General features: G+C 31.9%; 1 protein-coding gene across 4 annotated transcripts; it reads left to right on the forward strand.

Annotated features, from left to right (window-relative positions):
* The first annotated feature begins 103 nt into the window (after positions 1-103).
* On the forward strand, positions 104-21,031 carry LOC106670455 (dystroglycan). 4 transcript variants are annotated; one of them, XM_014400818.2, is made up of 15 exons: positions 104-197; positions 5,089-5,311; positions 5,482-5,685; positions 5,770-5,898; positions 7,232-7,363; positions 8,934-9,089; positions 9,222-9,527; positions 13,379-13,504; positions 14,794-15,011; positions 15,084-15,230; positions 15,321-15,660; positions 18,424-18,630; positions 18,733-18,903; positions 19,146-19,448; positions 20,210-21,031. In XM_014400818.2, the coding sequence occupies exons 2-15, from the start codon at positions 5,108-5,110 to the stop codon at positions 20,798-20,800; spliced, it is 3,234 nt and encodes a 1,077-aa protein (XP_014256304.1). In that variant the 5' UTR covers positions 104-197; positions 5,089-5,107; the 3' UTR covers positions 20,801-21,031. The 4 variants fall into 4 exon arrangements, with proteins under 4 accessions (XP_014256304.1, XP_014256302.1, XP_014256305.1 ...); XM_014400816.2 differs by lacking the exon at positions 104-197 and adding an exon at positions 2,188-2,465; XM_014400817.2 differs by lacking the exon at positions 104-197 and adding an exon at positions 2,711-2,834.
* Positions 21,032-23,688: the final 2,657 nt, after the last annotated feature.

The following is a 23,688-nucleotide window of genomic DNA, read 5'->3' on the forward strand; positions in this document are numbered from 1 at the left end:
ATCGGAGAAAAGCCACTGCAGCGGATCGCTCGCTCCCGGCGACTCGTCTCACAAAGGGCCCAGATCGTTTCCAACCGCGTCAAGGTGACGCCACTTCTGCACCGGATCGGTGCGTCATAATTGTGAATTAAACATGTTTTCACATTAAACATGGATTTTTTTCCGACTCGTGAATAGAGCTCTGGAAATTTAAAATTGTAAGTCGTCGTTTCCATATTACCAAAAAACAACTTACCACACGAAAAAACATCTAAACACATTTCAATACGAGAACAAAATAGTTTTATCATTGACTTGGACAAAAAAAAATGTCAAAAACTTTAATTTGTCGGTTTAATTTTTTCAGGTCCAGCAAAAACATCAAAAAAATTTTATTTGACTAGAAAGCTTTTCTCGATTAGAAAAAAGTGGGTGTATATTTTTGTCACTTCTACCAAGGAAGTTTATCGATAGAAAAATCGAATGAATAAATTAACCATCATTAAATGAATAACCATCTCCACAGTCAGAGACAAAACAAACTTAGTTCAAATATAGAACTTCATCGTAAAAAAAAAGAGAAAAAAAATTGGCTCAATATAAAACACTTTTGACGTTTGAAAAATATAATTTTTTTTTACCATCAAATTAACCATTTTCAACTTCAAATTAACTCTTACTCAAAACCATTTAAAAAAACTTAGCAGATGGTACGAAATATAAGCGTGAAAAGTGAAATTCCTGTACATTTGCGAATTTTGTTTATGTAAATATTAAACATTGACTCAAAGACCCCAAAATTACAATTAAACTTAAAATTTATATAAATTAAATATAAATCCATTATATTTCGTGGTCCGATTGGCAAAATTCTTTTAATTGATTAATCTTTATGCAAGGTATTGGTTGAAATAAAAAAGCCAGCGGCGTATTTAGCCGAAGGTCGTGTGTTCGAATCCCGCTCGAGCTACTTTAATGACCGTTAGTTAATGATTATTTAGAGGTCGTGAGATGCGGTCTGGTGTGGTAAAACTTTTAATTAATTGTAAATAATTGACTTATAAATTATTTTATGTTTAAATAGTGTGCATATGTACAGGAATTTCAACTTTACATGCTTATATTTGTTTCATATCTAAAGTTTTTTATAAAACTTAAATATTGGATTAATTTGATGTTAAAATGGTTACATTGACATGAAAAATAGTTCTTTTGAAGCTAAAAAGAGTGAATTAAAAAAAGGTTAATTGTAAATTAAAAAGGGATAATTTGAAATTAAAAAAGATAATTCGAAGATAAAAAGGGTTAATTTTAAGTTAAAAAGGGTTGGTTTGAAATCTATAAAAAATTAATTTGAAGATAAAATGGGTTAATTTAAAATTTAAAAAGTTACTTTGAAGATAAAATGGGTTGGTTTGAAATCTAAAAAAGGTTTAAGATAAAAATGGTTAATTTGAAATTTAAAAAAAGGGTTGGTTTGAAATCAAAAAAGGCTAATATGAAGATAAAAAGGGTTGATTTAAAAATTTAAAAAATTTAATTTGAAGGTAAATAGGGTTGGTTTGAAATTAAAAAAAAGGTTAATTTGAAGATAAAGGGGGGTTCGTTTGAAATCTTAAAAAAGTTAGTTGGAAGATAAAAAGGCTTAATTTGGAATTTAAAAAAGGTTAATTTGAAGATGAAAGGGGTTGGTGTGAAATTTGAAAAAGTGAGTTTGAAAATAAAAAAAGGTTGGTTTGAAATCTGAAAAAGTTAAATTGAAGATAAAAACGGTTGAATCAACAAAAGTTGCTCTTTTGTTTGAATGGGCCCATTGCTTGACTTCGCAGTCGTGTTACGTTGATGCTTCGTTCCACTCTTGTATCATATTCTATGATTTTTGTCTTTCAACTTTTTAGCTAATGGAAAGATTTCTCCAAATCCTTTTTTTATAGTTCCTGATTTTCTTCTATTTTATCCTCTTCATCCTCATTTGTGGTGGAATCGCTGAGTTCTTCCAATTCTTCCAAATCATTCTCCCAAGATTGTTCGTGGGATCCGCGGAAGAGTGAAATCGCGGATAACGAGAGTCGACTGTATGCGCGTATTTCCATTTTTACCTTACACCAACTTCCCAGACTTCTTTGAAGTTTTGTAAATTGGCGGCTTGCCTCCTGAAGACGTTCTCCATCTATCGAACACGAGTCGAAACTGCAGATTTATCCCTTTCTCCAGTCTAATCCATCCCCATGTCAGATAAACAATCAACGTCTAGTTAACCTTTTAGTTTTTAGTTTTCTTAGATTTAAGGTTGTTTTCTCGCCGTTTGTAAATATTTTTTCAAAGGGCCGCCAAAAAACGTCAGCATGCTGAAGGACAGTTGACTCAAATTGGGCTCGGAAAGGTCCGTTCCTTTGATTTTAAATTTTATAATACAACGATGTGTCTTAATCTTCGATAAATCATTACTTGAGATTTTTCCGGCATGAGCATTTAATGATTCGAAGGTAAGTGTTTTCCTTTCTTTCTTCTGCTAAGTTCAATTTTTGTCGAAGGGATCGAGTACTTCATCGGCGACCTTTACCGGCCAGAATTTTAAGTCAGAAATAACATCTTCAACGATCCTCTTGGTATCTGTTGTATTTATATCCGCCCAATTATCATTATCTTCTATTATGTAATTATTATTCATTTTTCCAATTAGAATTTTATCGACGGAACTCGGGCTTGTCTTGTCTTATTTTATCTTTTCAATTATTTTAACGACTGTCGCAAAGCCGCGGTCCACGGGAAGTCGATCTATGACATAGTTTTCTCTCTGATAAATTTACCTCTAGGGCTCAAAAATGATGTATTTTCGCCTGTAATGTTTGAAGGTAAAAGAACAATCAAATTAGTAAATGGCTTGTAAAAATAGAAATAACTCTGCCAAATTGTGGTTAAGGAAAACGTCAGCCCCCTGGTCCATGTTGATCGGGATGAAAAGGGAAAAGGCCATACTGACAAGACTACGCATAGGTCTTACAAGAACGACGGGTCAGGATAGAAGGCTTGACATTTATAGGCAATATTTTGGTACATTGTCAGACCTGTGCGTAGTCTTAGGGCAAAAGGGCAGGCACGAACCGCTGTTCCAGTACCTCAGTGCATTAGGGATTTTTAAATGTATATAATGTCTATGTGTGTTTGTGTTGTGTCTTTGTTTGAATGCAATTTATTAGCATCAAAGGAATGAGTTGTTTAACCCCGCCCCGAGGAATATCGAGTACTCTGGGGTGAATGTGTGATGTTTAGCGAGTAAAAGTAACTTATTAACAAGAATGTTGTGTGTTTGCTTCTAGAAATATTGACTATTACTATTATTTGAGAGTGAATGTGACCAGAATTTTATGTTTCCAGTGTTTATGTCTTGTTTCAATTCATTAGTTGACAACCTGAGGTATCATTGTTTATATTGTGTTTCTGTGTTGTGTTTTGCGTTAATTTATTGGAATAAATGTATTTTATTAGGGTGAAAGGAATGGGCTGTTTAGCCCTGCCCTGAGGAATATAGAGTACTCTGGGGTGAGTGAGTGACTTCTGGAGAATAAATGTAATTTATTAACGTGAATGGAGTGGGTTCAACCCCACCCTAAGCAAATCCAGCACTCTGGGGTGAGTGAGTGACTTCTGGAGAATAAATGTAATTTATTAACGTGAATGGAGTGGGTTCAACCCCACCCTAAGCAAATCCAGCACTCTGGGGTGAGTGAGTGACTTCTGGAGTGTAAATGTAATTTATTAGCGTGAATTTTTTTTTCTCCAAATAGTCATAGTAGTCATAATTGACCAAATTAATTATTTTAATTGATTATACTTTTTATCTAAGGTCTTGGTTGAGATGAAAAATGTAGCTCAAGAGGTTAGAGCACGGCATATTGAGCCAAAGGTCGTCGAATCCCACTCGTGTCACTAATTTTTACATTTCAACCAAGAACTTCGATAAAAAGTAAAATTAATTTTTAAAAAATTTTAAAGTTTTTAGTCTCCTGAAAACATAAAAAAAGATTTTAAGTTAGTCTCTGTAACTCTTAAATATCTTATATAACTTCTTAAAAATGTAATTGTTATTAACCAAAAAAAGTATCCCACAAGAAATTTAAATATTGTTTTACTGAGAGTGCTTTTGGCATGTATATTTTTCAAGTTGTAAACTTGTAAGCAGTATACTCAAAATATGCTTTATAGGGGGAGCATTTAAAAAACAAATTTTGTTTATCATGCCGAAAGTTGTTTATAGCAACAGTTGTCTCAGAGTAACAATATATCATTTTTGAAAAATTAACAATTAAACTTTTATGGCCTGTTTCATCGTTCATAGAATATGATCTTTAATATCTGAATAGAAATAAAATCTCAGTAGTATTAATACAGTAATGCAATGGTCACTGAATTTAGGTAAATTGTGAAAACACACTATTTTTGGACCGGATTTCTGTTCAATAAACACTTCAAGACATGCAGATAAGATATGAAGCATAACATTGTATTATAGTATGTTTACATGAACTAATTTTAAAATTTTAGAGTGTTAAATTGATCAAAGATTGCTTGTGAGTCTTGAAAGAAAACTTTTATAGAATTTAGTAGAGGCTTTTATTAATTTTTCCAAATTATTAAGTACTAAAATTCCATGGGCTGTGCCAGGACTTACTCCTTGATTATCTAGGCGTGTCAAAAATGAGTCAAAAATTTTAACAGACTCTGCCACTTTTATATCTCTCATTTGAAATATTTCAAATCCTAAAAAACAAAAAGAAAATTACTTCGTTTATTTTTTAAACAGAAACTATGCAATACACAGGTTAATAGAATAACACTCAATAAATAAAAAAATTGATTAATTGATTTGCATATTAAAATTGTAAACTTATCGACGATGTTTACAATTGAACAACTTTGAACTTGAAACTACTTTTGCAACTGCACAAATATTATACAATGTTCAATTATTGGATTATTGATTTTTATATTTGGTTATTTTCATTTATCTGTAAGCGTGTAACTTTTGTTAAGTTTGTGGCTTTTGCCAGTTTGGCGTTTTTCCTCTTTGCGCATAATTGATGTTTAACTTTTTTTTTCCATTTTTAGGAAAGTTCAGAGAACTAACATGGATTTTTTATATTATTTTTGGACTTTTATTTTGATTGTTCCTACTTTGATAATAAGCCAGGATGATTTTGGATTTGAAGAAATAAAGCATAACCCTCTGCAAAGGCTGTGGGGAGTTCCGGACACGACGGCACAAGTTGGACATTTATTTCATTACCAGATACCAAAGACTGCATTTGAGGGGAATATTGCACGATTTAAGGTATTAGAAAATAAAAAGATTTTTTACAACGCTACAATTATATTGTTTATCTGATGCCTTAGTAATTTCTTTATCATTAAAAGTGATTTTCTTTCAAGTGATTCTAGATTTATAAATTTGATAATTATAAATGTAGACTTTTATATATATAATAAATATATATATTTTAGGCATATAGTGAAAAGGAGGGATCTCTGCCTTCTTGGCTAACATTTCATGAAAAATCAGGCATTTTGGAGGGAGTTGCAACGGATGAACAGTTAGGAGAGCATTATATCACTGTTAAGGCCTACGACGAAGATTTTCACAGTAATGTAAAAGATATTTTTGCCGTTGAAGTTCTTTCAAAGTCTAATTCTATGCTTTATAACAAGGTTTGTAAATGTTTTGAATTAATTTTTAAAACAGTGTATTTAAAATTTTTCTTAAAGCTCATCTTAAATTTTCATATTTTTTAGGAATACTGTAAACACCTGGAAGAAAAAACAGTCCTTGCTTTAGTTTTAGATGCCAACTTTCATCACATAAATCCTAAAGAAAGAGTACTCATTATAAAGAACATTGCAGGATTTTTTAATCTAGAAGTTGTAAGTGTATATTTTAAGGATGATTTTAAAAATAATTAATTAATTAACCAAGAAATTACCCAAATATATAGTTGTCATCTAAATTCCAGCTGCTGGATATCTTAAATTTACCTCTACTTTTTTATCTCTTACAGTTTTGATTACAAAGTCGTCTACTCCATTTTAAATATAATCTAATATTTGAAACATTTATTTTTAAAGGAAGTGGGTCACTGTTCAAAACGGTGGTATTCTGAAGAGATTGGCTTTTTTTAATTTCACTTGTTTTGGAAAGGTTATGCTTTGTATGTAAAGTGTGGCCAGGAATTGTTATGTTAAAGCAAAACAATTTTTATGTTCACTGGGATTCTGCATAAAACCACATACATTTCAGTTGTTCTACAGTACATATAGCTTATAATGTAATGACCTTCTTGAACCCTTATCAGGCTAAGTTCTTGGAACTTAGATTAAGGTACACCGTTTTTTGCCTTATCTTCACAAATGGGTATAAAACTGGCGAAATTATGGCATGCACTCTGTATGGCATGGGTGTGTCTAATTATCATCACTCATGTCCCACTGTGGCATGATTCGAGGTGATGGCGACTTTGCCTACCTAGTCTACGCCTACTACCTCAGCACGGTTACTGCTATCCGTCAACCCTCTTGTATTCTTATTCGAGAGATACCATGAAGTATATGGTCTCATCACAATGGTGGATGTCGTCTGCGTACTCATAGGTCTGGAGGGTAACAAAAAGGCAGACAAAGTGGCTAAAGTTGGGATATCCCAACATCTGGGCTTAACCATATGAATGCAATAAAAACCATGATTAAAAGAAAGTGGCAGCTTCGGTGGGCTCTCACGTATCAAGATTACTGTCAATAGATGGCCCTCAGAGGATCTGACTCGTAGAAGGGTCATCCTCATCCAATTAAGGATAGACCATGCAAGGTTGATGCACAGGCTGGGTAGTCCTGATGTAGTACAATTGTTAATAAAAAATGTACATCTACATGAAGCCGTAGTTTGCTTACAAATTGGAATAAAAATGGGAAATAGAAATGAGAAGTTTGAAGCATGGGCAATCGAAGTCACAGTGGCTCAAATGGTAAAGCACCGTAGTATTTATCTGAAGATTGTGAGTTTGAATCCTGTCTGTGACGTAAATTTTTCATTTTGAACAATTGTGTATAATTAATCATTTACAAAAATTACAATGATTATGTAATAAGTGAAATATAACCTTCAAAAGAAGTTATACTGTTAAAAATAACCTTGTAAACAAGCCATAAATTATGAATTTGTAACATTTATAAAAACTTTTATAAACAAAATTATTTCTTTAAGGGTTCTATTTATTTGGGACATTTGAGTGCAAAAAATGAAATATTAAATGATCTGAACGATGCAGTGATAGATGCTGGACCTGGAAATGTGATAACCAGAAAATCACAGAGCTCATCGATCATTCAGTGGCAGGTAAATACAGAGAAAAGCATTTGCCTAGTATATTATTTTATTCTATTTTAACCATTAACATTTATTTATATGTTTATTTATTTTAAATAGACTAGTATACGATGGGTTTTAGTCTGCGAGTCGGTGAATTCATACTGAACCAGCATAGAGTCACAGGTTTGTTGAAATATTCAAACGCGTTTCGGCATTGCACAATCTTCAGTGAGGAACATAACTTCAATGAAGACTAGGAAGTTCCTCACTAAAGATGACGCAATGCTGAAATGTGTTTGAATATTTCAACAAACCCGCAAGTAAATACGGACCTAAATGACCTTACAGTTCCGCATGATTTTCTTCTTGAAATTCTCAGGGACATTTGGTATTTTAGCTAAAAGTGGACTGTATTTCAAAATGTGTCTTAGTGATTATTTGAATCTTAATCACTTCAGGTCGGATGTTCTTTACTGAGAAGTTACCCTGCAGGTAAGGGAGTATAAGGAGTGTGAAAACCTCTTGGTAGAAAGCAGGACGATGGATTTCCTTACCTGAATTCTTCGAATAAGAATTTGAATTTCCACCGGACTCTCCAATGTTTGTAATTTTAGCTATGATGATTAGCCAGATGTCATGACAAAGTTACGAACAACAAAACATCCCAAAACGATTGGGACAAGCAAAATGAACTGTAACAATATGGTCCTTTATCAAATGTTATTTCAAAACTGGGACACGTCGAGGCAAAATAAGACCAAACGCGAGCCTCCTGGTCTAAAATTCAAAGGGCATAAACATTTGGTTATTTTTGATCATTTTAATCTGTAAGATGTACTTAAGGGATTTTTCTCTATGTTCAGTGGTGGTTTGTAAAACGAAGACCGACAGGTACATCAAGGATATCCTGACCAAAATGGCCAAGTTAAATTTTTTATTGTTAAATACTCTCTGTTTTAACTTACAGTATTTTTTTATTTTTATTATGCCCAGTTGGACTAACGTTGAAAACAATCCAATAGAATGAGCGACTTATAATTTACTTATTCTTCTTATAAATAGTGTTCCTAAATAAATTTAAAAATTGAGCCTTTGAAGCTTAACAATAACGATTTTGTTTAGGAAAATAGGTAGTACCATATAATGATAGACAGCATGTTACTAGTGTTGGTGAAAAATCCACCAAGTGCTTAACTTAAATAATTTTCAAATATATTAATTAGATTTGAATGAGATGAGATCTGACTATCTCCAAAGGACTGCAGTAGCCGAGTGGTTATGCTCTTAGCTGATAGACTCCGTGGTCATTGGTTCAAATGCCACCGTCATCCCTGGTCTTTTTTTCACATTCCTCTCCTCCCCCCCCCCAAAAAAAAAATTATATAAAATATATTTTATATATGATTGTCACCTACTGTGCTCTGTGTAATATGTGAAGCAATAACCATTAAAAAAAAAAAAAAAAAATTAAATATTGTGCTAGTCAATTCTCACAGCTAACTGTTGGAAATTGAAGTGTCAGTTATAAAAAGAAGTAGGATGTTCATATTAGCTTTTATTGACAAATTAATTTTTCTTGTGAACTTTTTATTTTTAGGTTGGGTGCAATGGAAAGATTTGGAATAAGCTTAAGCATTTAGTTGCAAATGTAAAAGTGGCAGCTAAAGATGGTACTCTTGCGGAAGTTATTCAGCGTCCAGTGATTGGCTGGAAACTTGTCAAAGAAGAGAGCGATTTTAGAAAACGAAGACAGGTATTTATTCCTTTTTTTTTTTTTAAGTTTTAATATTAACAACGTAACACCACTTTTAGCTTTTTAATATAAAACTGAATAAATTCAGAATTATTTTAACTAATTTGTTTGCCTTGGTTTTGTGGTTTTTAGATAAACGGAAAGCCCCATTCTCACGATGAAAACAACACTCCTAAAATGATCACTTTAAACGAGACACCAGCTTTTCAAGTCGATCCAACACCAACATTAACACCATACTCTTCGAACGATTTTACGGACGACAACATTGAAGATATTCCATCAAGAATAATTGTCGCTATAACAGAAACTCCAATATTTCCATTTAACCCTTCCCCATTATACGAACCGTCATCTTCTTCATCACACCGTCATAGGCATCATAGGAGTGCATTAGAAAGTTTAACTAATATGTATACCCTGTCCACCCCGACTTATGTAAGTACAGGTCAATTTTACACGCACAAAAATATGTGCATATGACTACTTTAAAGGTTAATTTAACAGATTTATTTATTTTATTAAGTTTCAGCAGATTTTAGACAAGTAATATCATCAATTATAATAGTAAATTCACTAATTTCGTGGTCCGCTTACCAATTAATATATTATAATTAATTAAGGTTTTTTTAGTCAAGATAAAAAGTCAATGGCGCGAGAGGGATTCGAACCCATGACCTTTGGCTAGATACGCTGCAGCTCTACCACCTGAGCTATCGTGACCTCGATCCACTTGGACATCAACTCCCCACCCCAACCCCACCTTTTGAGTTTTCCCTCCTTTTTGCCATTTTTCAAATGTCGTGTAATCGAATTTGATTCTCGGCGACAAATGAAATGGCCACGGAGAGCTTTAGTGAAGTATACTTCATTTTTAATTCATTAAAGTCACTAATTTCGTGGTCCGCTTAACCAATCAATATATTATAATTAATGAAAAATGGCAAAAAGGAGGGAAAATTCAAGAGCTGCGGTTGAGATGGGAAGTTGGTGTCCGAGTGAATCGAGGTCACGATAGCTCAAGTGGTAGAGCAGCGGCGTATCAAGCCGAAGATCGTGGGTTCGAATCCTGCTCGTGCCATTGACTTTTTATCTCGACTAAAAAAACCTTAATTAATTATAATATAATAGTAAATACAGAATTTGATGATTTATTTATTATTATTTTTTAATATGGTACATTGTTTAGCTGGTTTATAATCTATAGGACAAGGAAAACAACAAAATATTATTATCGAATAGACAACACAGTACAGTAGATGCTCTACAAAGGTTACCAATTTTGTAGATAAAATTTGTTAAAACTCAGGCCTAAAATAAAACTGTGTTGCTAATTTGTGTAATGACAAGAGCCTTTGATTCGACATGGCCCAAGATTCTAATAAATAATATATGTCCAATAAATTTCTACCTCTTGATGCTATCATATTTCTGTGTGACCCAAGAATAAGTCATTGGATGCCCTCAGGACAAGCCCAGTGTTCCGGAATAAAATGATGTATAACACTTTTTTATTTATTTATTTTTTAAATGAGGGTTTGCAACAGTTGGGGGTCATATCAGCCTTTGGGGTACTGGTGTAATTGAAAAAAAAAAAAAAAAAAAATTTGTAAGTACATTGGGTTCAAATGCAGGACCGCTGGATTCGAACCTGGGCCTTTTAGCTTACAGTGATGAGGACCATGTGCCTTAACCGATGCAGCCCCCCAATCATAGCATTAATACATCTGGAAAAATAGGCCTTGGAGAGTAACATAGCTTTCAATCCATAAAAATTAAAGGGCCCAAAATCTCATATCAAGCAGTACCTTGGCTGTGTTTTAATAGAGTTTAGATATAAGAGAAATTGTAAAAAAATATATATATATATACATAAACTGAAGCATGAAATCCAACCAACTCAAACTTGGATCTCTTGGTTAACTATCAAGAATGGCCATTCCAGCCAAAACAAAGAAGTTAAGAAAGTCGAAGAATGTGATTACCAGATTATTCACGGAAGAAAAATTGACATAGATACAGGTTAATTACACTATGTCACAATAATGTATCATGTAAATTTAGTTTTTTAACCTTTTGAGGACTGATTTTTGTATACTAAAATACGTACCCATGCCTATAGCCTCAGCCGCTACTTGACCCCCCTCCCAATCTGATTTATTTTGTATTATGCATTACACTTCAAAGTATTCGCCTTACTTCTTGTCTGTTGCACCAATTCCATTCAAAATTTGACTGTACATTCCTCAGATATACTTTACAAAGAGTTTAAGGAAAAAACGAATCCAAGTTGTAAGTGAAAATTTATTTTACTCAAAAAGTCTTCATTATGTATTTTAAAACATAAATAAATAAACATTGATTACTGACTTATTTAGCTCAACTCTACTCATGCATGTACATACATACAAGTTCAGAGTTTAAAAAAAATATATAAAACAATAAATACATATAAATAAGGACAACAAAAACAAAAATATATTCCCAAAGTGTAAAACTAAAACACAGGTTGTGTAGCAGAAAAGAGGCAAAAAATCAGAAAGACAATAGTTTAGATGGTAGGGAAGGGTAAAGAAATGGTTGGGCAAGGCAGGTTGACGAAAGTAGGACATTCCCAATATTGTGGCTGAATGGCTTTCAAGAAAAAGGAATTTATCCCAATTTTGCCAGATTGTGAGCAGAAGTGGGAGAAATGTTAATTTAGATTTGTTGGTGATGACAACAGGAAGTGTGGGAGGTCTGCTACCCATTGGATACATCAGCCCAATAGTGCCATAATTGTTCAACTAGGGTTCCTAAAAGGTAAAAAACCAAGAGAACGGGATCACTCGTCACTGGGTTTGGGGAGCATACAAGCCTTAACGAGATAACTTGTCTTTGAGCCCAGGGAGTGAGTTGCCCTAGGGAGCATACAAGCCTGTACACAAGATAACTTGTCTCTGTACCCAGAGATGCTAGCCTGGGTGGGATATCTGGGCAAGGTTGATTGGTAAAATCCTCAAGACGCGTTGTTACGAGAGAATTTCATGATTATTTTTAAAAAAATTTAAACTTTTGTTATGCATACTGTCAAAATCGTTCAAAATATTTATAAATATTCTTATTTTAGTGAAATTCTATTTTTACACCGGATATTCTAATAAATTGGCTGTCCGCTCAAAGTCGCAATTCATTTTTTGATTAAACTATTTTGGTTTACAATTAAAATGACAAGCACCGATTAATATTTTTTTTATAGTGGCCACATTTACTAAAAGGTAGTTCTGTTTAATTTTAAATTTTGCAATTAGTAAAACGGTTACATAAAGCAAAAAAGAATTACTTAGTGTGATTATTATGTAAAATTTCTTCTCGTACCTTCAGGCTTACTCTGAAAATCTTTCTACAACTCACTTTATTGTCTGGTTGGTTCAGTGATGGAAAAATTTATTTTTGAAAGTTGTCACTGATTCTATAATAAGGTTTTCATTGCTGTTAATTGTTATTAATTAAAAAAACATGTTGACAATTAAGTAAATTAAAGGGCAAATCAATAGCTTAAAACGTGTAAATAAACACTCATTAACAGTTATAATTAACTAAATATGTTGGATTAAATGTCCTTCACTAATAGCCACTTGTTATTTATATTTAAAATACAATCGATCAGTAATCAGTTAACACTAAACTGTCTACATGGTATAGTAATGTGCATACACACACTTTTATATACATTGTGATATGGATTGGATTTTTTTTAAGTACCTGTTTTATTTTTTTCTTGGAGAACATTTATGGGTAATTATTTTCTATATCATAAAATATTGTACGTAAATAACCTTGCACATTGATAATATCATAATTAATGAAGTCTATTGAGGTATGAATATTGCTAGTGAAAATGTTAAACTGTGTAAATAAGCTTTGATTAAAAATGCTATAAATCACAGTACTGTTTGTACTGTATCTGCACATTAAATTCTTTTTAACGATTGTAAAATATCATTTTTAAGATATAGTGCTGGTTAAAACATTGTACTGTTTTGAACTACAGTATTAAAATGAACCTTACAAACATCAGCTTTAGTCAATTTTACTATAATGATATCTGACTAAAGTGTATTTTCTATGACAAATTTATAACCAACATTTTAAAAATACTGAAGTACAAATAATCATAATAAACTCAAAATTGAATTTTGTTTATATGTATTGAAAAAGCTTTTTACATTCTTTTATGTGTTTACTTTTGAAATTTTTATAACACATCGAATACGCCTCAAATGAACACGGTTTTTGAACATCTCCAGATTCCTGAGAGGCCTGGTTTAACAAGTGTACAAGTTGATCAAATAGTGAGCAGTGAAATTCTTCCGACAGCATCTTCTTCGGTCGTTACACCCACTTCACCTCCTTTTCCTACTGATTCAGCCGTGGTAATTTTCAATCAGTGCAATCGTTCTGCTTAATTTTATTGCTTGCATCGCGTAGAATTTTTTTTTTTTCTAAATTAATGTATAGCCTTTTTCAATCAAATTAACTCTTTCAACGAAAAAATGAACCCTGCTTTTTCAAATTACCCTTTCTTTAAACCATTAAAACATATAACAATTAGATACCATACAATTCGATGGTATGAAAAATAACTATGGGAAATAAAATTGTATATGTGTATTATTTAGTGACCGTTAATTAATGATTATTTGGTTCTCGATCTCCAAATAATCATTATTATGTATATATTTTTTAATATAAAATAATTGGGCTTATATAAAGCCATATGATAATTAGAATTAAAAATTATATAAAACTAAATATAAAAACAAAAGATCTCTTTTCCATTATTAATGAGAGATTTTTTTTCAAATATAAAATAATTGGTCTTAAAAACCATATTCAATTAATAATAATAAAAATTAAATATAAAAACAAAAGATTCCTGTATTAAGTTAAAAAATAAAATAATTATTTTATAGACCAATTATTTTATATTAGAAAAAAAGAATTATTAGAAGAGCAATTTGTTTTATACTTTATTTGTTTATTTATCATTTAATTTTATAGAATTCTTAATTTTAATTAATTTTCATGTGGTATTTTATATAAGGTCTCAATTTGTGTTTTAAAAAAATCTTACATATACATGAATTTACTTCATATCCTTGTAATTTCATATTATTTCCTTAGTTTTTTAATGCTTTAAAGAAAGAGTTATTTTAAAAAAAGTTAATTTGAAGTAAAAAAAACGGTAAAGTTTTAGTTAAAAAGGGTTAATTTAACAGAAATAAAATGCTAAGACCATTGCGTACTTTTGTTGGCTTAGTGTAGTTTAAATTTTTATATTACTTTCTCTTAGGTTGTTAATTTGTATGTATTTTTCACGACTTTTGCAATATATTATTAGATTTACTTTTTTTTAATGTCTAAAAGAAAGTTTTTTGCATGTATTTTTGTAGTATTTTAATTTTTTAAACTTATATTCAGGCAGTCCAATATGCGAAAAGTATTATGTTAGCTGCAGCAGCCAGTTCAGTATGTTTACATGTTTGCTGTGTTAATTGTTAGAATTAAAAATTATGATTGTCTTTTTTTAATAATCATGATTATTAATCAATTATCACTTACACTGCATGCTTAATAAATATTTGTTTAATTATTTATTTGAATGAATTCTTCATCAATGATGAAAGGGCTCGAGATATTTTAAGGATTTTTTCCTTTGTAGGGCAGAGAGCAAGATATAAATTCAACATCGGACTCCCTCGATGAAAATTCATCTTGGTCCATATCAATTGCACCCAGTGAACCGACGTTACCTGACTTTAATCCAGAAAAGAACATAGAAGAAACTAGGGAAGATGAATTTTTCGATGTAAAAAACAATCCTCCGTCGATAATCCAAAGGCTAGAAAAGAAACTTATCACTGCCGGAAAATCACTTAAGTAACCGTTATACATTATATTTGTACATATTTTGAAAAATTATCAACATATTAATTATTAATGTATTCACAGGTATCAAATCCCTGAAAGCGTTTTTAACGACCCAGAAGATGGTAATACAAGGAATCTCCGGGTGCATTTACTTGCAGAAGACGGAGAGCCTTTACGGGAAGACAGTTGGATACAATTTTCAGAAGATACCCAAGAAATTATTGCCCTGTAAGTCTTAGTATGATGTGTTATACATGAAAGTTATATATGTATATATATATATAAATTGTCGAATTATACAAATTTGATTTGCTTTAGGCCTCTAGAAGAGCATATTTCCAAGTGGGTCTTCTATCTGAATGCCACAGATTCTGGAAATTTAACCGTAGGAGATAGGATCGAAGTAAACGTACAAAACCACAAAGGGAAGAGGACTGTAAATCATGCCATTAGCGCAAAACTTTTATCCGTACCAACACAAATTAGTTTATTATGGCAGCTTAGTTTTCTCGATGCTATAAGTAAAGCACTGTCTGATCCAAATAGCAGTCAGATTACAGTACTGAAAATAACGACCGATCCCATTGTTTTTACATGGACAAATGACTCTCTTGTCAGGCCTGATTGTTCTTCAACTACAATAGATCAGATATACGAAGTAAGTTTTTTTTAATAAATAAATAAATATATACATATATTTTACTATTATTTTTGTTCTTAAAGTCTTTATTAAACAAAGTACAATTGTACATAACAAAAGAGGTATCAAAAAGAAAAAGCCCATTCGGGAGAGTTGCAACATGAAATATAAACTATTGGGTTGTCCGGAAAATAATGCAGGATTTTGGTATTAAACAAAAAAAAAGAAACTAGTTACTTTAAAGCAATGTTCTTTAATCAAAATAATTTCCCATACTCTCAATACATTTCTCCCAACGTGTTGGTAACTTATTAATTCCGTCTGAGTAGAATTCAGAATTTTTAGAATTGATAAAGTCAATAAATGCATTTTCCAGTTCCGTTTGATTTTTGAATATTATGTGTTGTAAGTAGTGGTCCAGGTGTCTAAAAAAATGGTAGTCAGTAGGCGAGAGGTCCGGAGAGTAGGGTGGGTGAGGCAAAGTTTCATAGCCAAGCTCCAATAATTTTTGTGACGTTACACGTGACACATGTGGTCGAGCGTTGTCATGCAACAAAATGGGCCCTTTCCGATTGACCAAAGAGGGCTTCATTACTGCCAATTTCTGATGCATGGTATTAATTTGGTTACAGTATGATTCAGCATTGATGGTTTCGCCAGGATTTAAGAAGCTGTAGTGTATTAAACCAAATGAAGCCCACCATACCGTAACCATTACCTTTTTTTGATGAGTTGGGGGCTTTGGAAAATGTATTGGAGCTTCTCCTTTGTCGAGCCACTGTCCAGAACGTCTAGTGTTATCGTAGAGAATCCACTTTTCGTCACATGTAACAATTCTGGCCAGAAATGGGTCATTTTTGTTTCGACAAAGAAGTGATGCACAAACATCAAAGCGCTGATTTTTTTGGCGATCGTTTAATGAGTGTGGAACCCAATTTTCGAGTTTTTTCACTTTTCCAATCGCCTTGAGGTGGTCAGCGACGGTCGTTTTACTGACTTTGAGTTGCTCTGCAAGTTCTCGAACAGTTGTTTTGGGGTTTTCTTCCACCACTGATCGCAGAACATCATCATTAAGAGAGGAAGGCCTTCCACGACCTTCTTCATCTTCAAGGCTGAAATCTCCCTCCCGAAATTTTTTAAACCACCTTTGCACAGTGCACTCATTAACACAACCCTCGCCCCAGACTTGGTTAATGTTTCTAGCCGTTTGGGCTCCGCTTCGGCCGAGTTTAAACTCGTAAAAGAAAATCGTACGAAATTCTCGCTTTGACATTATAAGGATGACTGAATTATTTCCAAGTAGCGGAATGCTACAGAGGTAAACAAACAATATCATTTGGAAGAGGATTAATAAGTGTTGACATTCATACAAATGAGTAATCCTGTAAACGTAAACAGAATATTTTATATAGATTTTTTTTAATGAAAACTTAAAATCCTGCATTATTTTCCGGACAACCCAATATAATCCTTAATGTGACCAGACATAATAAAAACTAATTATTATTTTATTTTGTACGATAATATTTCAAAGAAATGAATAAAAACTTATTCTTTAAACAGATTGTAAACCTGATCTCTAGTGCACACTCAAAGAATTGAGATTTAGAAAACTAAGAAAATTATCATGTGAGAGTTGAATTAAAATATTTCAGTCTAACTAAGAAAATGAAAGATATCCTTGATTTGCTCCAAACATGACAGGATACAAATTGTTCCTCGTTAGAGTTGAATTCCTCATAAGTCTTATAATGCTCAGGTTTAGAACTTTGCCACATGCTTTCATAATGAATTGAATTTATTTAAAGTTTAGCGACTCCAGACAGAGGTATTTTGAATCAAAATTAAGCTCTGTATACAGCAAATATTTCTCATCATTATCAACAGACACTCGTAAAGCATTAACTTTTTTTCTATTTACAATAGCAAGAACAAGGCCAGTATTTAACACGTTCTTTTCCATTGTGTACAGTGCTATAATTTTTTGCCATTTGTCATTTGGCATTCTCACCACCGTTAGTATATTAGTCCAAATGCGATTTAATTGTGAAGGAGAAAATCAAATCACATCTGCTTTCCAGATGCAAGGAAGGGAAAACAGCTTAAGTTCTCTTTAAGAACTTGCATTAGAACTTTTCAACAGTACTATTTAGCGCCCGAGATCTGTGCACCAAAACATAAGAGTGTCTGTTAGCATAACTGAAACACTTTCACTTTGGCAAAAAATGCTGTCGAGCTTTCCCCAAAGAGTTGCTTCCAAATTGCATTTACAGCTTGTCTCTAATTGGCTATTTTCCCATCAAGATGTAGTGATCTGATTGGTGACTTTGATAGGGTGCTTCTCATAGAACCATTTTTCATTTTTAAAAACCGTAGCTTTTGATTTTTTTAAAGTTGATAGGCAGACCTCAAAGAGCGATATTTAATTCGAAGGGGTTTATCATGAATTGAAGTTCCTAGGGGTTGGACCATCAAATGACAATCATCAGCAAAGCATAAGAATTTGATTTTTAGGGTCCCCATCTGAATCCCACCAATATACATATCCACTCATCTAAATCATTTAAAAATAGGGAGAAAAGCAGGGGACTCAAGGCTGCACCTTCTTTAACCTCAGATGATACACTCTCCAACAAAACAAAAAACTTTGTTAATGGCTTTAGTTTAGCCAAATAAATAATTCATTGAATGCGATGATCAATTGTGAAGGAGAAAATCAAATTGACTGACCACTTGGCTACTTCTAAATGTGTGTATTTTTAAGAACTTTTTTTTGTTTAGAAATTGTTGGATGAGAATACCGGGTTACAAAGTATACTTGCGAATGAAATAAAAATCGATAGAATCGATTGGGAAGATAGAGGCCAATGTAAAAGTGTACTTCCAAAAGTACCTTTTCCAGAGGAAAATTTTCCACCCGTTAATCGTAATCAAGTCGATTATTTGAATGCAACTGTTGGCCAACTTCTTGTTTTTACAGTGCCTGATGTAAGTGGCAATTTATTTATTGTTTTATTATTTAAAATTCACTAAGTTTTCCTATTGATTTATTTTTACCTTGGTACTTTTACGGATTTGGTCATATTTCAGGATACATTTTATGATCCAGAAGATGGGGGAACTAGGCAGCTTAAACTTTCTTTAGTAACCATCGATAGAAATCCAATTCCACCCAGCCATTGGTTACAGTTTGATGTTAAAAATCAAGAATTTTATGGTATCCCTATGCCTGTTAATGTTGGGCAAATTGAATACCAATTGGTAAAGTTTTTTTTTTTTTTTTTTAAATATTTAACACAAAAAATATAGTAATTAATTATACTTTTTATCTAAGATGTTGGTCGAGATAAAAAAGCTAGTATCACGAGCAGGACACTCTTTTTCATCTCGACCAAGACATAAGATAAAAAATATAATTAACTAAAATAATTAATATGATCAATTATGACTACTAAATACATACGGATTACTAAAATTATTATTGATATATAATTGAATTTCAGATATGTGAAGATAAAGAAGGTCTCACGACTAACGATGGATTGGTTGTTAACGTTCATCCTGCGCCAAGGATCTTGTACAACGTTGAGTTCAGTATGAAACTCTCACTTGATTATAGCATCTTTATGGAAAATCCAACGCTCCAAAGAATATTCGTGCAAAAATTAGCAGCCATATTCAAAGATCATAATACAAATGCAATTGTTTTGAGTGGGTTTACGCCTGGTTCGACTGTAATTACTTGGCATAACAAGAGTCTTCCTACCAATCTCTGCCCAGATAATGAAATCGTTCAGTTGAGAAAGGTTAGCTAATTTATTTTATATATGTGCAATAATATAACAAACCTGGGAAAGGTAAATCAGCTTAAAATTCTCCACTTTCCATCCTTCAAAGTGCATTCAAAATGTATAGGTTTTTGAGATAGCATTCAATCTTTCCATCAAAGAACTCAGGAAAATTATCCGAGGCAATTAAATTTACCTTGTCAGGTCTTGGAATAAATGTAAAAAATAATTAAAGAACATGATAAAAAAAAAAAAAATCTTTAGTCATGGTGCATCGGACGTTTTGTGTTTTGTGTTGTATTGCCATAAACAGAGCTAGTCCAATATGTGCACTGATTGGTGAGTTGGAGGAAGTTAGGAAGGCACTTGGAAGAGGAGGAATTCCTTGTTTGTTTTCGTAGTAAAATTACAAAAATGTTAACTTTGCATCTTGCCAATCGGGTGCAACTAATGAAAGGTTAACAAAGGGTGAAATATCATCTTGAAAATAAGTAAACGAGCTGTCTTGAAGGCCATCTCTGTGGTATAACGCGTTCAGTGCAGGTGACCTTCAGAAAAATCAAAGTGTTCCAACCAGCTGGTCGGCTGACAAGAAATTTTTAAAAAATCGTCACCCAGAGGGCTGAAAATTGAAATTCCAGCCAAATATTAACAAAAATTTGTACATTAAATTATTTTTATCACTTTTAGATTTACAGAGAAATCTTTAGTTAAACACATAGAACTCAGTGTAAAGCATGTTTCATTGTTTTATTTCAATAATGAATGTTAAATTACAGATTTTGCTTGGAGATGATGAAAAAGTGACACCACATGTTATACAGCTCATGTTGCCAGAGTTTCAAGTTCTGGGTGCAAGACTGACTCCCACAGGCCTTTGTCAGGGAGCTTTAACTGAAATATCTCCAAATGGAGGAGAAACGGCTACCAGTGATGTGACGGCAGTTTCTCAAGGAGAACAGTACATAATCGGATTATTGATACCCGCAATCGTAATCGCCGTAATGCTCTTATGCGCCGGTTTAGTAGCATGCATTTTATACCGAAGGAGGCGAACAGGAAAAATGTCTGTAGGAGATGAAGATGAAAGGCAAACGTTTCGTAGCAAGGGGATTCCAGTCATATTTCAGGACGAGTTGGATGAAAGACCAGAGCCTACGAATAAAAGCCCGGTTATAATGAAAGAAGAAAAACCACCACTTCCTCCGCCCGAATATCAACGAGGCTCACCTTTAGTCACGACTGCATTGCTATCAGACACGGAAGACTCCCCGTACCAGCCTCCTCCTCCGTTTACAACAAGCAGGGATTCTGCACGTCCAAAACCGACGCCAACCTATAGAATGCCTCCTCCTTATGTCCCTCCTTAATGTGTTCATTTGTAAATATTTTTTTTTTTCTGTTTTCAACGAACCAACTTTTCTTGGTTACTATTTGTAATGAAAACGCCTAACTGGTGCACTAAAACTATTTCATGTGATACTGATGTAATAACTGAGTTCACAGTAATATTTCAATGTACGTTTAACCATTTGTGATTTTTCAATGTTATTTACAATTTAGTATCAATATATTTTCTTATTGTGTTCTCTACTAGCAATTTTATAACTAAAAATAAAAAAAATAGTGCCACTTTAATTATTTTTTTTTTAACCTTAAAGGCCTTTAGCCTTTGTTTTTAAGACTTAATGTCGTGTATTAATGTAACAAAAACAAAATCAAGCATATTGTAGTTATTGTACTGTGTGTATTCATTGTCATGTATCAAAGTTTGTAATTATATAAAAACAATAATGTTAATATTAATCGATAAAAAGCAAAAATTTATAAAATCATTAATGATCATTGGTAATCAAACAGCACTTAAGTCAACACTGAACATATTTTGCTTGCAAGAAATATGAGCAGTGTATGCAAATCCTCGAAGTTCATAAATTTTAAGCATTGCTAAGTTGTGTGGTTATAGAATTGGCACATTTAAGGAAGAAAAGCAATTATAAACACTTCACTTAGCACAAAGCAAAAAAAAAATCCTTGTAACTCGTTTATCTTTTTTTAAATTATATTTTAATTAATAACATTAATATTAAGTTAACACCCAATGAAGTATATAAGAGTTAAGAGTAAGAATTAGTTTCTTATAAATTTAACATGTTAGGCGTATTGACTACTTTTTTTACTCACAAATAATCTGGATGTGGTGGGTATAGTCCGGATAAAAAAACAAATCCAGTCTGCCAAGCTTTCGACCTATTTTACGATTATTATCAGGGCAAACAATTTTTAAAGATGGCTAGAAATTGACATATTAAGTTTTTAATAGATGGTTTCAATTTTCTTTGAAGACCGACTCGGTCCCAGCTGTGTCCTTGGCAATGTTGGAACTGAGTCGGTATTCAAAGAAAATTGAAACCATCTATTAAAAACATAATTATGTCAATTTGTAAACCTCTTTAAGATCTTATAGCTCTGATGATAACCTTAAAGCAGGTCGAAAGCTTAGAAGATAATTGAATTTGTTTTTTTTTCATCCAGGCAAGACTGAGATTATTAGTCTTATAAATTTTGCAGGCAGGTTATGATTGATTATGTTTCTAATAAATAATAAGCAATGATTTATATTTAAAATATAATTGAATTATTTTATTTTAATAAACATTATTTTCACATAACCAATCTTCAATGTGAATTTTATATCAACATGACAAATGAAAATGTCAAAATTTATTTGTATGATGAAAAAATGTTTAATTATAATTTTTTTATTTTACAAAACAATATTAATAAAATTTTATATATTTGTAGAGAAGGATGTTCTAATTAAATGGTACTAAATAAATAATCTAGCTTACATGAACTGAAATCATTATCGATAAGAGTTGAAACTTAAATTAATTGTTAATTTATTAATAGTTGTAATGAGGGTATCAAAATATGAGTAATAAGTGCAATGCAATATCTAGTTAAAACGTTTAGTGGATGATCACTGAAGTGAATATAAAAAAAATTACATTTTTTTTAAAATATATTTGAGAAAACATTTTGTATTAACAAATAAAAATGTTACCTCATAAAAAAATGTTTATATGCTAATTTGTAAGGTGTTAGCTAGGGGTTGTTGATAGTTTATCCTTAAAAAAAAAAAAAATAAATAAAACTGACAGTTTATTTTGAAAGCAATCATATACTTAATTAAAATTATAATTTTATTTTTGCGTTATTGACTCAAAATTATTTAATGCTTGATACTTGAAAAAAAGTCCTGGGAATTTTTATGTTAACTGTTCTTAAATACATAATTAATGTTTCAATCGTAATCTCATTAATGTTTAGAAAAAAAATGTTACAATTCACTGCCAACTCTCACAGAGCTTCAGTAGTAGCAAACTATTTAGGAGACTAATGTTTTTGAACTTGCGAATTTATTATTTTATGGGAGGTGTAAAGTGCAGTTTTTATTAGAGTTTACGACGCTGAAAGTGTAGTAGTCTTCGACAATTTCATGATGGATGTATGCATTTTAATTTTATACCTAGGCCCATGCTTAACTAAAATCATTTTAAGGTTTTCCTAACTTATCATTATAATTTTCTTGAACTGAACATTATAATTATATATTTTTTTAAAATGTTTTAATTATTTTAATTTCTAACAATCAGATAATGAAATTGAATCTAGTCAGTTGACTTTATTAATGTACTAAAACATTTCCGAATCACATAGAAATGTTACATTTTTACTAATTTTACAAATTTTTATTACTGGTTTTGACCTCTTCAATCATTAAATTAATAAATTGTGTATTTAAAAAATGTATGTATGTGTGGTGTTTATGGAAAACATGTGCTTCCTCTCCTTCCTGTGTGATAACAGGATACCACTTAATATATTTTTTATTATTAAGACTTTTAACAATTGAGTTTTGTACTAATCATTGATTGTGTGTATTCTGATTCATTGTATTTCTACTATAATATTAAATCATATCTTTCCATTTTGTAATTTTTAATAGCCTTGGACAAATTATTTTAAACCTTTAAACTGTGACGTGACTTTAAATGTGCGTATGTTTTCAGGGCTGGATACAAATAAAAAATTGGGCATAAAAGCATCAGCCTAACCCTACCTTACCTAACCTAGCCTAATCAGTTCTTAACCTACCTTTCTTTACCTAACCTAACCTAGCCTGTCCCTAACCCTAACCCAACCTATGTATTCATACCTAAAGGCATGTTAAGTACAATGTTTAGAGAAGAGA

Source organism: Cimex lectularius, unplaced genomic scaffold (assembly GCF_000648675.2).
Source record: "Cimex lectularius strain Harlan isolate CLEC.00 unplaced genomic scaffold, Clec_2.1 scaffold31, whole genome shotgun sequence".
NCBI lineage: Eukaryota > Metazoa > Arthropoda > Insecta > Hemiptera > Cimicidae > Cimex > Cimex lectularius.

Coding starts and splice junctions, on each gene's coding strand:
- LOC106670455 (XM_014400816.2), top strand. Junction 5,899..7,231: donor GATTTTTTAATCTAGAAGTT/GTAAGTGTATAT, acceptor TATTTCTTTAAG/GGTTCTATTTATTTGGGACA. Junction 15,012..15,083: donor ACTGCCGGAAAATCACTTAA/GTAACCGTTATA, acceptor ATGTATTCACAG/GTATCAAATCCCTGAAAGCG.